The sequence below is a fragment of the Delphinus delphis genome, chromosome 9 (assembly GCF_949987515.2).
Source record: "Delphinus delphis chromosome 9, mDelDel1.2, whole genome shotgun sequence".
Taxonomy (NCBI): Eukaryota; Metazoa; Chordata; class Mammalia; order Artiodactyla; family Delphinidae; genus Delphinus; species Delphinus delphis.
Genome location: NC_082691.1, coordinates 61156003 through 61170821, shown reverse-complemented (window position 1 = coordinate 61170821; position 14819 = coordinate 61156003). Strand labels below are relative to the sequence as shown.

General features: G+C 40.1%; 2 protein-coding genes across 5 annotated transcripts in view; one reads left to right on the top strand and one right to left on the bottom strand.

Moving 5' to 3' along the window:
* Positions 1-2872, bottom strand: part of PLEKHA8 (pleckstrin homology domain containing A8) — a 115621-nt gene extending 112749 nt beyond the window's left edge. For all 4 annotated transcript variants that reach the window (XM_060020665.1, XM_060020664.1, XM_060020666.1 and 1 more), the window contains exon 1: positions 2462-2872. In XM_060020665.1, the coding sequence (XP_059876648.1) occupies positions 2462-2501 (40 nt within the window). In that variant the 5' untranslated portion in view covers positions 2502-2872. The remainder of the gene's footprint in view (positions 1-2461) is intronic.
* Positions 2873-4607: 1735 nt separating this feature from the next.
* FKBP14 (FKBP prolyl isomerase 14) lies at positions 4608-14819 on the top strand. The gene is made up of 4 exons (XM_060020663.1): positions 4608-4991; positions 7774-7925; positions 10752-10879; positions 12522-14819. The coding sequence occupies exons 1-4, from the start codon at positions 4795-4797 to the stop codon at positions 12678-12680; spliced, it is 636 nt and encodes a 211-aa protein (XP_059876646.1). The 5' UTR covers positions 4608-4794; the 3' UTR covers positions 12681-14819.

Genomic DNA, 14819 nt, shown 5'->3' with positions numbered 1-14819 from the left:
ATCACACACACTTGGAACTTGCTTCCAACCATGTATCCAATGAATGTCTGTCTCCCCCACCAGACTGTAAGCTCAAGAAAGGCAGGATCAGTGTTTGTCTTGTTTTTGCCCTGTGCCTAGCACAGAGCCCAGCACACCAGTAGCTGGCGAATGAAATTAACAACATCCACCAAGGATTCAAAGGATCAGCTGATAAACTGTTTCTCTAACCTCTCCAGTCAAATTTGGACATAAGGCATCCCATATCAAGCTGTGGACATGACGGAAATAAACTACACAAACGGGTCATGTACTCCCTTCGGAGAAAAATTCAAAATGAACAAAAACTTAGACTGATATTACATGTATTTTTAAATTACTATGTGCAAAACCATAAGAAAAAAAATGTTACTTTTAAAAACAAGCTTCAGGAGAAGAAAATTAGTGATGTCTTCGTCAAAGCTTGTCATTAACACTCACACTATGCTCTTTTGGGGAGACTAACTTGCATAGAAGGGTGGAAGAAACAAAAATGCATTTGCTCCTCCTAGGCTATTACCGTTCCTTTCCAAAGTAAATGTATCTCCTAAGGAAAGAGAATGTGCTGAACCGTAATTCTAAGTATACCCAGTGTGATGGGCTTCTATGAACAGTTTGTCCACAGAGAGTTGGCTTGTGGGCCATGGGAACAAGCAGCATGATGTAAGGACAGTCATCTCTGGCAATGGCTCCAGCGCCCCTTTTCTTTAGGGCTTCCACTATGGCATCACTCACAAAATTAACTTCTCTTACTTGGGGCAGAAAAAAGTAGACTCTTTTCCAACAGAACAGATGGTACAGGCACCACATGATAAAGATTCCAAAAGATCCTTCTAGAGAAATTTTGCTTTATTGAAGGATACATAAAAACAGTAAGGGGAAAAAAAGATATTTCATGACCAGGAAGTAGGTACAGTACCAAGAGACTAAACCTTCTATATAAAGGAGGAGGAGAAGAAGAAAGAAGAGGCAAAAAAAAAAAAAAAAGGAGCGGGGGAGATGGAACAAAAGAAGGAAGAGTGTTGAGGATGAAAGAAAACAAGTTAAAAGGTGTGTGTGATGGAAAGGGGGGAAAGACCAAGACCAGCGACTAAATTTCATTCAAGGGCATAAGATTATACATCTTAGAGCTTAGAGATACCTCAAAAGCAAATTACTTGATCAAGCACCCTCCTTTTAGGTTAGGAGAACTTAGCCTCTGACATTCACCAGAGTCTAGCCATGAGGCATCCACATCAAATACAATCTCTTGACATCAAATGAAGGTCCTTGAAGCAAAGGGCAAGTCTTCTAAGACACCCCTCCTCACTCAGTTTCTACTAATGATCACAAGAAAAATAAACAGAACTCATTTGCAACCACACTATGCATAGGGAAGAGATTCTGGGTATACCCAACAGGTGCACTTCTGGCTGTGCTCTAGAACCTCATCAGTCACTATGCCAACTGCTCCTCCCAGACACAAATGTCCTTAAAACAGCCCCAGAGGATCATACTACAACCTTAAAAAAAACTGTCCTATGGTCCCCTAGGATGGGAAAATACATCTCTGCCACTCTAAGAGACACTGGGAATGTTTCTCATTTCAAATACATTGCTATTAAAATTTTAAGTGCCCACCTCATTTTCCATAATAAAAAGTTTAATTTCAAAAAAGTACCTAGCACAGTTTCCAGAACACAGAAGGCTTTTATTTATATACTCATTTATGAAAATGCTCGTCCTGAATCATATCCGCAGCTGAAAAATAGTTATGACCTTCTCAAAACATGAAGTACTTCCACAAATTGGAAAGGGGGTGGGATACTATTTTTAAGCCATTCTGCTCAGCGGGACAAGAAAAGAGTTGCTAATGCTTGCGTTCTATTTTACGGTAATTTCTGAGTCTGTAAAACAAAAAGAAATGCCCAGTGAGAAAACCAAAAACCTTGTGCATACTTTGGAACTGAGACGTAACTCTGATACCTTGGTCTGCACTCGGATGACTCTGCAGGTGACAAAGGGAAAGTGCTTGCTCTGGGGACTTTGTTTGAAAAAGGACCTTTCACCTCTGGGATTCCAGGTTACTGCTGGCATTTATTTGAAACCTTCTGAGACAAGCTCCTTCGCCAGAATTCGAGACTCCCAGAGGACCCCACTGCGGGAATCAGCGCCTCCCTCCCGCTGCCACCGAGGGCATCGTGCCTTTCAAGTCACCCCACATCTCAGGATTTCTTAGCTTTCCTCGAAGTGAGGAAAGCTACGGCCCTCACCCAGCCCCTACAGGGGGCTGTGTCTGTATAGCACGGGAGACATAGAACTGCTGTGGGGAAACATTCCCGGTCCGCGCAGGCCTCTCTGGTCTCAGGAGGGACCGTGACCCCGACCCCCTGAAGGCGCGTCCCGACGCCACCCTCCCGCGGCTCAGACAAAGGACCAGAACCCTGGCACGGCTCCCACTCACCGCTCAGATAGTTGGTCCACTTGTACAGCACCCCCTCCATGGCGCCCGCGGCCACCTTGCCCTCGCCTGCCGGCCCCCTCACTGCCCCAGGCCCCAGGAGGCGAGGAGCACCGGCAGCAGGGCCATTGCCCGGCGCTGCCGAGCCGGCCACTCCCGGCGCCTAGGCCCGGTGCGGGGACACCCTGCGGGCCTCACATCCCGGGCCCGGGGGCGGGGTCACTGTGACGGCCTCCGCACGTGAGGACGCAGCCGGCCGGTGGCCCGGCGCGGCGGGCCCGGCGCGCTGTCCTCAAGGAGGTCAAGGCACTGGGTGGGTCCGAGGGGCGGCTGAAGCCACCCAAATGTCCCGAGTGAAGGAGCTGGTTGCTGGCGGCGCCACGACGCTCTACCTGAGTCCTCGACCCACGGAGCTCGGGGCTCGCTCGCGCATGCTCAGTGCACCGCTTGCGCGTCTGTTCCCAAAATCCACCCCGGGGTTTAGAGGCGCCGGCGCCATGGCTGATGTAGTGAGAGAGGCCCGCGGGGAAAATGAGTCCTGGGAGGCAGGCTTGGGACTAAAGGCAGGGTGAGAAGGGAGGAGGAAGGCCTCTGGGACAACGGTGCAACACAGTCCTGACTCAATGGTGCCGTAGATGGGTTCCATCACCAGATGTTTGGGAGCCACCGTGGCCCCTTAGGGTGCCCCCTGGATTCTAGTCTTCAGAATTCAATTCTTATTCCAAGGCTAATTAATCCTACGCACTTAAAGACTATTGAGGTACCCAACAATAAGGCGTACGGAGATGATGGGAATTTCACGATAATATACTATGGGTGGCCAGCGAGCGTAAACAGATGTTGTCTAAACTGTAAAACCTCGCTACAGGAAGTGTGGTCCGCGCACGGCAGCACTGACATCACTTAGGAGCTTCTCGGAATTGTAGGATCTCGCCACAAGCCCAGGACCTCCCGAATCGAACTTTGCATTTTAACAAGATCTCTCGGGGGATTCCTATGCATATGAAAGTGTGAGAAAGGACTGTGCTAAGGATATTTGACTAGGGAAAATGTTAACTATAGATTTCAGTGGTAAAAGCAGGTTACGAAACACAGTATACAATAGGATCCTAATTGTTTTAGGCATATGTCACAAAACCATGCACCAAAATGTTAAGATGATTATTTCTGGATGGTGGCGTTACAAGAGATCTTTTTCCTTTCTTTCTTTTTCTTTAGTGTAAGGTTACCAGATTTAGCAAATAAAAACACAGAACAATGAATTCGTTGTTTACCTTTAATTCAAATTTAATTCGGCTCCTTTATTTTAACTGGAAACTCTAGTGCTTTCCAGTTTCTTCCAAATCGACAATGAACATGTATTGCTTTTGAAATTATGCGAAAAATGTAAAATTAAAAATTTTAAAGAAAGATGAGCCTGTGTAACTCGTAACTGTGATTATTACTTCTTGAAAGCGGAGGTCTGCACGTCCTTATCCTTGATAGAGGCTATTATTGACCCTCTACACTAAGGTCCTCTAAAATTATTAGCAGCCATAATGTTGTGCGGCGTTGTAGAATGAATCAGATGATGGTTTGATGGCGGGGCTCAGTTGCTTTTGGGGCTGAACAACCTTAAGCAGGACGCTTAACCTCTCCTAGCCAAAATATACTTATCTTTTAATGGGATATAAGAATCTGCCTTACCGGCAGTGTAGAGAGGCTCACGAAGAACGGGAAAGCACTTTGTGAAACCTAAATCACTGTTAAAGTCTTTATCGTTCATATCCTAAGTTAAATAATAAGCAATTACTATTGGGGGGCCTCTCACCAACTGTGAGGGTAAACGAGTCTTTCCTGAGACCTTGGACTTCACACCCTGGCCGGGTTCTTTACAGCTGTGAATCTGTCGAAGTTTCCGGTTAGCTCCGCGTTCCACCCCTCTCTCAAAGTCCGAGGTTGTGGAATTCTGTAATCCTCCGGGTTCCAGGACCTCACCGGGTGGTTCGCCTCTGCGCTACCGCCCTGCTCGGCCGGGTGGTAAATTACATTGTTGTAGAGTCATTGGCTTGAGAGGCTCCTGAGGGACAGCACCGCAAGCCAACGGGAGCTCGCGCTTTCCAGGAGGCAGTGTTGTAAGAGCCAGTCAAGGGCCGGGTTTGGGTTTAACTCTTTAGCGATGAGTTCGCAGTGCGTGGGAAAGTTGTCGGTGGTGAATGTGCCACGTCTGCTAGGAAGGGGGAGTCATGAACTTGCCAGAGGCTGTTGTCTTTAAGTCTTCAACTACATCCTTAACTCTATGAGGTCGGGGGGCCCTTTTTGTGTTTTTGTAGCAACTTTTTTCCCGCCCTGGTAACATGAGGCTTTTCTTGTGGAACGCGGTCCTGACGCTTTTAGTCACTTCTTTGAGTGGGGCTCTGATCCCTGAACCAGAAGTGAAGATTGAAGTGCTCCAGAAGCCGTTTATCTGCCATCGCAAGACCAAAGGAGGGGATTTGATGTTGGTCCACTATGAAGGCTACTTAGAAAAGGACGGCTCCTTATTTCACTCCACGTGAGTAATTATACCCTGCAGGTAAAATAGTAAAGAACCCACCCACATATGCCAGCTCTTGGGCAGGAACAGTGGCGTGTACCAGCTTTAACCCTCTTGAAAAAAACTGAAATATCTAATTTCTTAGTTTGGGGAAAGGAAATTGTTTAAAGCCAATCTTATATAACAAGGACTTTGAAGGTCTTATCGGAAACATGTGGTCAGGATAAAGCAGTAATTTTTTTAATTATAAAAATTAGAACTAGAATTTCTGAAATGCTGTAGAAATATCTAGGTGTATAATTAGGTAATAAGTAGAAAAGCCTTAAAGGAATTCTCATTTCTCAAACTTTGTTCCTGAGGGAAACTAACTCAATTCCATTTTTATTTTGGTGTAGGTGAAATTTACTTAAACTTTTCATAGCAACTTCATGAGCAGAATATACAATCATTTATTTGCTTGTTGTAGGTTATGTTAATGCTAGTCCATTGACCTAACTTTCTGATAGGTGCCACTTTGGTCAAGGCACAGGACCACGATTTGTTTCATTATTTGTTTCTTTCTAGAAATTCAAAGACTTCATTGATGGGTGTGGGTGTGGTTATGGAAGATTAATTCAATACCTACAGTGAAGGATTTTCAGGTGGTTACACTATCACTATTTCTGTTTTATAAAGAAAGAAATTGCAACATGGAAAACTTTTACAAGTGTAATGATTTCCAATTAGGCATTGATTCTCCAATTCCATTCCAAAAGTATTTACTGAACATTTCTTTATGTTAGGCCCTTTGTTTGTCACTAGGGAGATTTTAAAATCTGGCTTCTCTCCATCCTCATCCATTCATTCATCTATTCATCAATCAAATCCTTAATGAGTCAGGCCCTGGGGATGCAAAGATGACTAAGAGTGGGTTCTTCTCCTCTAGAAGAACACTGTCTACAGCAGGGAGGAAGACAACTCATGATGTAAAGTACAGAATGTTCAAAGTGCTCACAAAGCATAATGGACTCTGGACATAATCATGCCCTGAGAGATGGGGAAAGAGAACGACTTCCCAGAGATCATAATTGAGATGGGCCTTGAAAGATGGGTGGAGGTTTCTTGGTGGAGAATGAGGACAGGAGGACATCCCAGGTAGGGGGAATGTCGTGAACTAAAGCAGTGAAGCTTCATGGCCCTTCCTAGACCTCGTTTTCTGATAAACTACCTTCACTGGGCATTCCGATCTGGTCTGTCATGAGGTTCTGAAGTCAGTGGCACTCTTCTCTGAACTCCGTTAGCCTTTGCAAAAAGTTCCAAGATGAGGGCATGCCATAGAATTCTCAACAGCCCTATCTTTTTTTATCAACAAGGCCGGTGCCACAGTGGACAGTAAACAATATTATGATTTGCATTTGAAACTTCCAATTACATTTTTTATTTTTAGTCTGATCTTTTTTAGACCCAGCCTGCTTTCTTTCAGGTCTCAGAACCAAAAGCCTGTGTGGACCCTGGTGGTGACCGCTTGACATTATTTAGCACTTTGCTACTAAAGTTCTAGTACCTGAAGAGGGGAATATTGTCATGCAGCCTCCATGTAAATGGCCCAGACCTGCTAACTCTCAGTATTATAAAGAAGTACCATCAAATGATCAGTTTATAAAGCATGTTCATTATTTCGAGACCCGTAGCCTACGTGGTAAATAGCCTAAGTCCTTTACCACGACAAGAAACGTGCCAAAACTGTAGGCAGTGCTGGGTGGTAGATTCTTTCTTCTTTCTTTATTCTTTTCTAGCCTTCCCCTATTTTCTATGGTTGCCATTTTGCTACTTTGATCGTGGGGGAAATTAAGGAAAAGAAGTGATGGCCTTTACCTAGATTTAGTAACCATGGTACCTGTGAAGCCTAGTAGAGTGACTTCCGTTTCTCAACTACAAGATATCCTTGAATGGGACACTTTCCTTATTGCACTAAGAGGGAGCTAACTGGGGCTCAGACACTACTCAGCCCACAAGCCCCTCCAGTAGCTCAGCAGGTTGGTTTTCTTAGGCTGGCCTCTCTCCAACTCATAAGCCAGGATATCTTGACCATTTCCTTCTTCCCCAGTCCTTGAGGGGCCACTTCTCCAGACTTCCTTGCATAGCCCCACAATAAACGCCTGGGGAGAGAACTAGGCCAGGGTCTGAGTGGGAATTCAGGGTTGAAGAGCAGCCTCTTGCATGTATCAGAGCCATCAGCAGGCTAGACATCAGGAAAGGTTATAGGCAGGATATAAGACACTGCGCTCCTGACTCCACTGTGCATGTGGGCATGGACCCGTGAGCATTGGCAGTAAATTCTTAGCTTCTCATTCTCCTTCCCAAACTCATCCATTTTCCATTATTTTATCCCTTTTCTGCATCCTAGTGGTTTCCTGGGACAGCATCATTTTGTGATTAAGACTTTGAACTTTGGAGTTGGGCCAGATACTGGCACACTCCTCTGTACAATGGGGTAATAATGGTACTTATCTCATATTATCATTGTTAGACTTAAAAGAAGCAAAGCATTTAGGATAATACCTGTATACAGTAAATGCTGAGAGTTTTTATTATTATTCCCTCTGCCAGCTCTAGCAATTTCAGCTATGTGAAATTTGCATCAAGAAAGGTGGGAAGTGAAGTGAATTACTATAGAATTTGACATGTGCATGTGTGCTATTTTCATTAATTTCCAAACTAATAAAATTAATCAGTCATGGGTGGCAATGTTACACCACAGCAATAAAAAAGTAATGATAAAGTTACTAAGGAGTTCTAATGTGTTTTCTTTCTACTGTAGTCACAAACATAACAATGGTCAGCCTATTTGGTTTACCCTGGGCATCCTGGAGGCTCTCAAAGGTTGGGACCAGGGCTTGAAGGGAATGTGTGTAGGAGAGAAGAGAAAGCTCATCATTCCTCCTGCCTTGGGCTATGGCAAAGAAGGAAAAGGTAATAACAATTCTACATTTTTACTACAGCATTAGAATTCTTCTCTGGATTAGGGATAGAAGTTACTAACTACTATGTATTTTTTTCTAGAAGTAAATAGAGGACTTGGATATCTTAGGAAAATATAATTGTCTTGATTAGCATTTGAGTTGGCCAATTAAGGCCATAATAGGTAAATGGTCAACTGAGCTAATAAGGAAAATCGTTCTGTAATCGCAACTCTATTATTAATATTGCTCACCAATATGGCGGGTTTTGTTTGTTTGTTTGGGGCCACACCACCTGACATGTGGGATCTTAGTTCCCCAACCAGGGATCGAACCCATGCCCTCTGCAGTGGAAGCACAGAGTCTTAACTACTAGACCGCCAGGGAAGCCCCTGGTGGTTTTTTTTTAATGGTGGTATTATTTCCATAACATGATGTTTACCATTTTAACCATTTTTAAGTGTACAGTTCAGTGGCATTAAACATTCACATTGTTGTGCCAGCGTCACCACTATCCATCTCTAAGACTTTTTTATCCTCCCCAGTTGAAACTTACCAATTTGTCTTCACAATGCAAAAAGAAAGACTACTCAACGTAATTGTTTTGATGAGTCAAACATTTGAAATATAGATTATTAAGGCACTAAATGCAGTTTTAGATGTGGGCTGTGTGTGACTCACAAATGAAGTCTCCCACGACAGAGCTCTTATGGGAGTTAATTTTCATCTTTGTTTTAAAGTTGTTTTATAAAGTTTTTGATAATTTATTTAAATGAATAATGGAGTGACATGAAATGAGTTTAATAAAGCAGAAGCAAGTGGGCTAGTTGGTCCAGGGAGCCTTTGTGCTAGCTGTTCTAGGGCAGCCAATAACACCTGTTGTTTAGGTGGGAACTCATGCAGTTTTCCAAAGGGCTATTTACAAGAAGCCTGAAGATGTTTACATGCATGTATCCTGTAATTCCTTTATTAGAATCTTACCTAAGGGAATAGTCTGGTATTGGGAGAAAGGTTCATAAACAAGGATGTCCATCACTTGTTATTTCTAATAGCAAAAAGAATGGAACCATCTTAAGTGTATAATGAAAAGGGTGTATCTAGATAAAATATGGCCCAGTTATTTTTAAATGGCATTTTAAAGATTTTAAAAATTACATCTAAAATATGTGTGATATAATGTTATATTTATAAAGGTAGAAAATGAAGATATTTATATTATGATAGTAAGTATTAGGAAAAAATATATACACATACAAAGTGAATCACAAGGAAATAAATAAGAATGTTAATAATGGACAGTGGTTCTGGGAGTTATTTTTATTTCTGGTTCTGTCTCTTTCACATTCCCTACAATGGGCACATATTATATAATGAGAAAGAAAAAAAATTTTAAGAAGTTATCAGAACTAGACAGAAAACCACTCTGACGTAGTAGAAACACAGACTTCACAGCATCCTGAAGTCCAAGCTTAACCATTTACAAGGTGGGGATTATGATTTCCTAGCCCCAGTGTACTGGGAAGAAAATAGGTGTCATATGTGAAGTATTACATATTCTAAATGGATCTTGCTATGTAAATCTTATGCATAGAATAGGATTTACTAACAAAATTCAATTCTTTTTTTTTTTTCAATTCTTATTTTAATAATGATCCTTTTAGAGAAGTCAAGTATCTAGAAAATGTTTCTCTGATGTTTAAACATTTCTTTCACTTTCCTGTATCTTTGTCTCACCTTTAATATTTATGTATATAGTATTAGTCCATTTCTCTTTCTCCATACTCTATTTGACTTGATTTTATTTTATAACAAGTAGAGATCTGAATCTGAGTCATTTCCTTCAAACAGAATACCATGAAACTAATTCTGCTAATACGTATTTAAACACTAATTTTGTAGTTTTTTAGTACCATGTTTGCATGCCTCCTTTTGGAAAGATACCAGTTTTATCGATGACCTCTAGTGCATGCCCTTCTCTGTCTAGATCTGGAATGGTAAGCTTCGGCACACAGTGTAAGTTTTGTTCTTTTGGTGCTTACAGATGCTCTTTAATGGGATGAGGGGGTGGGGCACTGAGAAATATTTGTAATGTTTACCCGGACCTGTATGTTAAATATAGTTATAAAGAAACACATTGAACAAAAATTGTCCATGTTTCCCAGAAGTTTTTTGTTTGTTTTGGTTTGGCTTTTTTTAAGGTCCCTGGGGCTTTAACAAAGCTCTTTTTACTTTAAAAAATTTTTATCTCCGTTCTCAGAAATTTGCTTTAATGTCTCCCCTCCCATGGAACTTCCTTAACATGTGTTAAATTTGCTTCCAGATGAGAAAACTGAGGCTTAAAGAGGGGCAGATGTGAGCCTCAATCCCAGTGTGAAACCAGAGCTCATTCAGTTATATACTGCCTCCCAGTGGTGGAAACGGCAGTACTATATGTATTTCTAGGCCAGGACTTTTTGACCCAAAAGTTAGTAAATCATTTGTACTATAATTAACTCCGAATTATCTAAAGCCCATTAAGTCATTCTTGACATATAATATGTAACCTCTTAATTATATTTGAAATTTAATACTCAGACCATGAGGCATATCTGTGTGTGTGTGCAAAACAATTTTTAATTGCAAAGCCAAAAACACATTGTTTTTGATCTAATAGTTTGGATTGTTCCTTATTTATTTTGTTTGAATAAACTATAAGTAATTTCTATATATGGGACAGTCTTAGAAAGGCTCTTTATTTAATTCAATTAAAACAGTATTTTGTTCAGTACCACAAGTTTTCTATCATCAAAACTTTGGAATCTATTTAATAAAACTTAACCCCTCTCTCTCTTCATGTCAGGTAAAATTCCTCCAGAGAGTACACTGATATTCAACATCGATCTCCTAGAGATTCGAAATGGACCAAGGTCCCATGAATCATTCCAAGAAATGGATCTTAATGATGACTGGAAACTCTCTAAAGATGAGGTGATCTTTCCTTTTTCTTTCTTCCTTTCTTCCTTTCTCTCTTTCCTTCTCTCTCTCCCCCTCTTCCTTTTTTCCTCCCTTCCTCCCTTCCTTTCTTTTAGCTCACTTTTTAAGAAATATATTTTAAAATAAAATTTATTTTTATTTGTGTAAAGTGTTATTTATAAGTTTTCTTAAACACTGATGCTTTGAAAATTGACTTTTTTTCATAGGAAATCATTGTTTTGGAGAGAAATATATTGAGACTTTTCATTCTTTTGCTTTTTTTCTCCTTAATGCTTAGGGTTCAGTGTATGTTGCTCTCGCCCTGAGTTTTTTTTTTTTTTTTTTTTTTTTTGCGCGTACCCCAAAAAAAAAAAAAATCAATTCAATATAAAAAGATTTATTAAGAAGTCATTCTCCCACCCACATCCTCTTCTACCATGTGACCTCCCCCTTCATATCCAGTTTTACTAGTTTCTAACAAACCCTTCCAGTGTTTCTTTATGCAAATACTAGCAAGCATGAATATATATTCTTATTTCCCCCTTGCTTACACAAGAAGTAGCATACTATACATACTGTTTGACATCTCACTTTATTCACACAATATACCCTGCAGACATGCTCTACATTAGTCCATAGAGTTTCATTATTACTGCCCACCCCCCCTTTTTTTTTTTTTTGCGGTACGCGGGCCTCTCACTGTTGTGGCCTCTCCCGCTGCGGAGCACAGGCTCCGGACGCGCAGGCTCAGTGGCCATGGCTCACGGGCCCAGCCGCTCCGCGGCATGTGGGATCTTCCCAGACCGGGGCACGAACCCGTGTCCCCTGCATCGGCAGCGGGACTCTCAACCACTGCGCCACCAGAGAAGCGCCCCCCGCCCCCCGCTTTTTAACAACGGCATTAAATCCCCTTAATCTTAAAAATAAATATACACTATATGTTTGCATGTTGGTGGTAGGGGGAGGAGAGAAGATTTGAAAGTGCTGATCTAACAGAGGAATAATAGGGATATGATTCAAAATGAAAATATAGGTTGAATTGCATTATGGTGAATCTAGTAGGTAACTGAGGGCAATATTTTGTTTATATATTTAAATATCTGTATAAAAATGGAAACTTTTAGTCTTAAATACTCATCAGGCTGGATTTTGCTTTAATTTCTGAGATCGGAAGGTCATGTGGCGTGATTACAGCCAGACCACAGCAGGTACTATTCCCAGACGCCTACTTAAAATTTAAAAAGGCCATCATTTAATCTGATTTTAAGAGAAATATCTGGAATTCTGACCCTTCTTAGAAAACAAGATCTGGATAATTTGGTGGATTGAAAGATAGCAGTCTTTCAAATGCTTGGCTTTATTTAGACTCGGATTAAGAACACGTAATATGCTTTCACTGTGTGTTTTTCCCATGATCTAAGCCATATCTTTGCCTCTGAGCAATATTTTGTGTCTCTACTGTAGCACTATAGCAACAGCTTTTAAGGGGAAAAATTCCTTTTAATTCTTTTACTATCATTAGAAATATATCATAAGGTAGTTGTTTAGTAGTTGTTATATGTAACTAAATGCACTACCCGTCCAGTCTATGATACTGATTGGCTCGATGTGGGTGTCCTATGAATTAGAATTATTAATGTGACCCATTATTTTGTAGGTTAAAGTGTATTTAAAGAAGGAGTTTGAAAAGCATGGTGCAGTGGTGAATGAAAGTCATCATGATGTTTTGGTGGAGGATATTTTTGATAAAGAAGATGAAGACAAAGATGGATTTATATCTGCCAGAGAATTTACATATAAACATGATGAATTATAGACACACGTCTGCCCATTTTATATAGCATCCATCCTTAAAAGAGAGGGTAACCATCTTGAAAGAAAGTCTTATTTGTTAACTATGTTCTGTTCATGCTTTGGTTTTTATTTTTATATATTTTTCTGAATATTATTAGAAGAACCCCTTAGGGCTTCTAAGTACCCATTTCTTTCTGGTAGGTTATTAGGAAGAAAAAATTGATTTGTCTTTGAATAGAAGACTTCTGGACCATTTTCCACTTTTACATATGAAGCCTTATGTTTTACCTGCTTACTTGTAATTTTAAAATATTGCCACTGGGTGCACGCCCAACATAAGATCGGGTTATAGCACAAATCAGCACCCTCTGTTTCTTCTTCCCTCTGTTTTCTCCAAGTTAGATGCTGATATTTGAAAAGCCTTTTGCAATAGCCCAAGGCTTATTATTTTCATGTTGTAATGAAACAAGTGTGTCTGTAAGTGCCTTTGAGTCTCTGCTTGAGGAAAAGGGGAAAATGGTTGTTGAGCTCTACGTTTAAGAGTTACTGCTTTACTGAGGAGATGTGCAAAGCTGAAATGAGTAAAGTTCATAATTTATAAATATGTTTACATTGAAATATTCTGCCTGGGATTTAAGCTACATAAGGTTAAGTTCCTAGTGATGAATGACCTATTGTGATTAATAGAACAAATTATTTATGTGTTTATTTCTTCATAATAAAATGTGTCAAAGTATTGTAGAGGAGGTAAAGAGTTGTATTGAGTCAGTGTTTACTTTTTAAGGCTGGAAGATCACCCTTCCTGGTTCTTTAATTAACAAAGACTATAACTAATGTATTATACTATAGTAACATTGTCTTATAAGAGAGATGAGTAATACAATAAAAATTTTCCTATTTCTGACTCATCAAAAAAATGAGGCAGACCCACAGCAGCTACTACTGAATACAGGTCTATCCTGGATCAAAAAGTTGATGATTTTATAATTTTATCTTAAATTGGAATTTTTCCTTAATACTTTAAAAAAGTGCCCAAATCTCCATTTGCTAAGAAGAATCCTTTATAAGTTTACAAAGTGATCTCAAGTGCATCATTGTCTGATTCTCATTAGTCTGAAGCCTATGGAAAAAAGAGGATAGATCTTAATGTACCTATTTTATAGATGAGGGAATTGTCATTAAGAGAGACTGACTGTTGTGCCCAAGGTCAACAACTAACTTATAGAATCAGATTTCTGTCCCCAAGTTAAGAATGTTTCTACTGCCCTCTTCTTTTGAAAAAGTAAAATTTTTCTTTGAATTCATTGGGCCTAATTCCCTCTTCAGTTTGCTCTCCTAGCAGTCAACTCTGTTTTTTGTGTCTGGGTCCTTATCCTTTGAAGATAGTTAACTGGCTGTTTATGGTGCTTTTGAATTCCCATGATCCAGAAATGGCTCTGGTTTCATTGAATAATCTTGGGGTGAACACTGAATTGCCTCAAAAAACCTAGGGGTGAGAGGGTCCAGGTGTGTGTCTTAGTCCTTTCATTCCTGTTTACCTCTAGGTTTTGTATTTTTTTTAATACTTATGAACAATTACTACATCATATATAGACTACTTTCACCAATTATATATTGACATTTTCGTCACTAAAACATAAAGTTCTTGAGAAGAACATAAATAACACCTTTGTCTGATGAAATCACCTATATTTAGAAAAGTCGTAAGTTGTCACTGCTGTTTTCCTCAACCTGGAGGTGTTATAAGCCACAATACAGAAAGCTTTGGTCTGTATTATTGGGAGAAAGAAAGTAGCTTGTCCTGGGGTGCTATTTTGTATAAACATTACTGATGATGCTATCTGTGGTAGAGCAAGTAAAGTAAAAAGAATTTTGGTTATTCAGGTAGCATGTTTCTTTATCTTGTGTGAATTTGGATCAATTCCCCCCTAAATAGTTAGACACAAGTATGAAATGACAATATATAAATAGGTTATGGTTGTTTTTATGTTACCTGCCTTTTTAGTTTAGCTGCATCTCTGCACCTTTTCATTCGTAAGAATAATCAGACATGAACTGTGACTTCACTTGTATATAATTTGACTCAGTAATACTGCTAAGATGTGTCATATTTAAATTTACACAACTCTGTTGTGGTATTCTTTTCAAAATAAAGTTTATT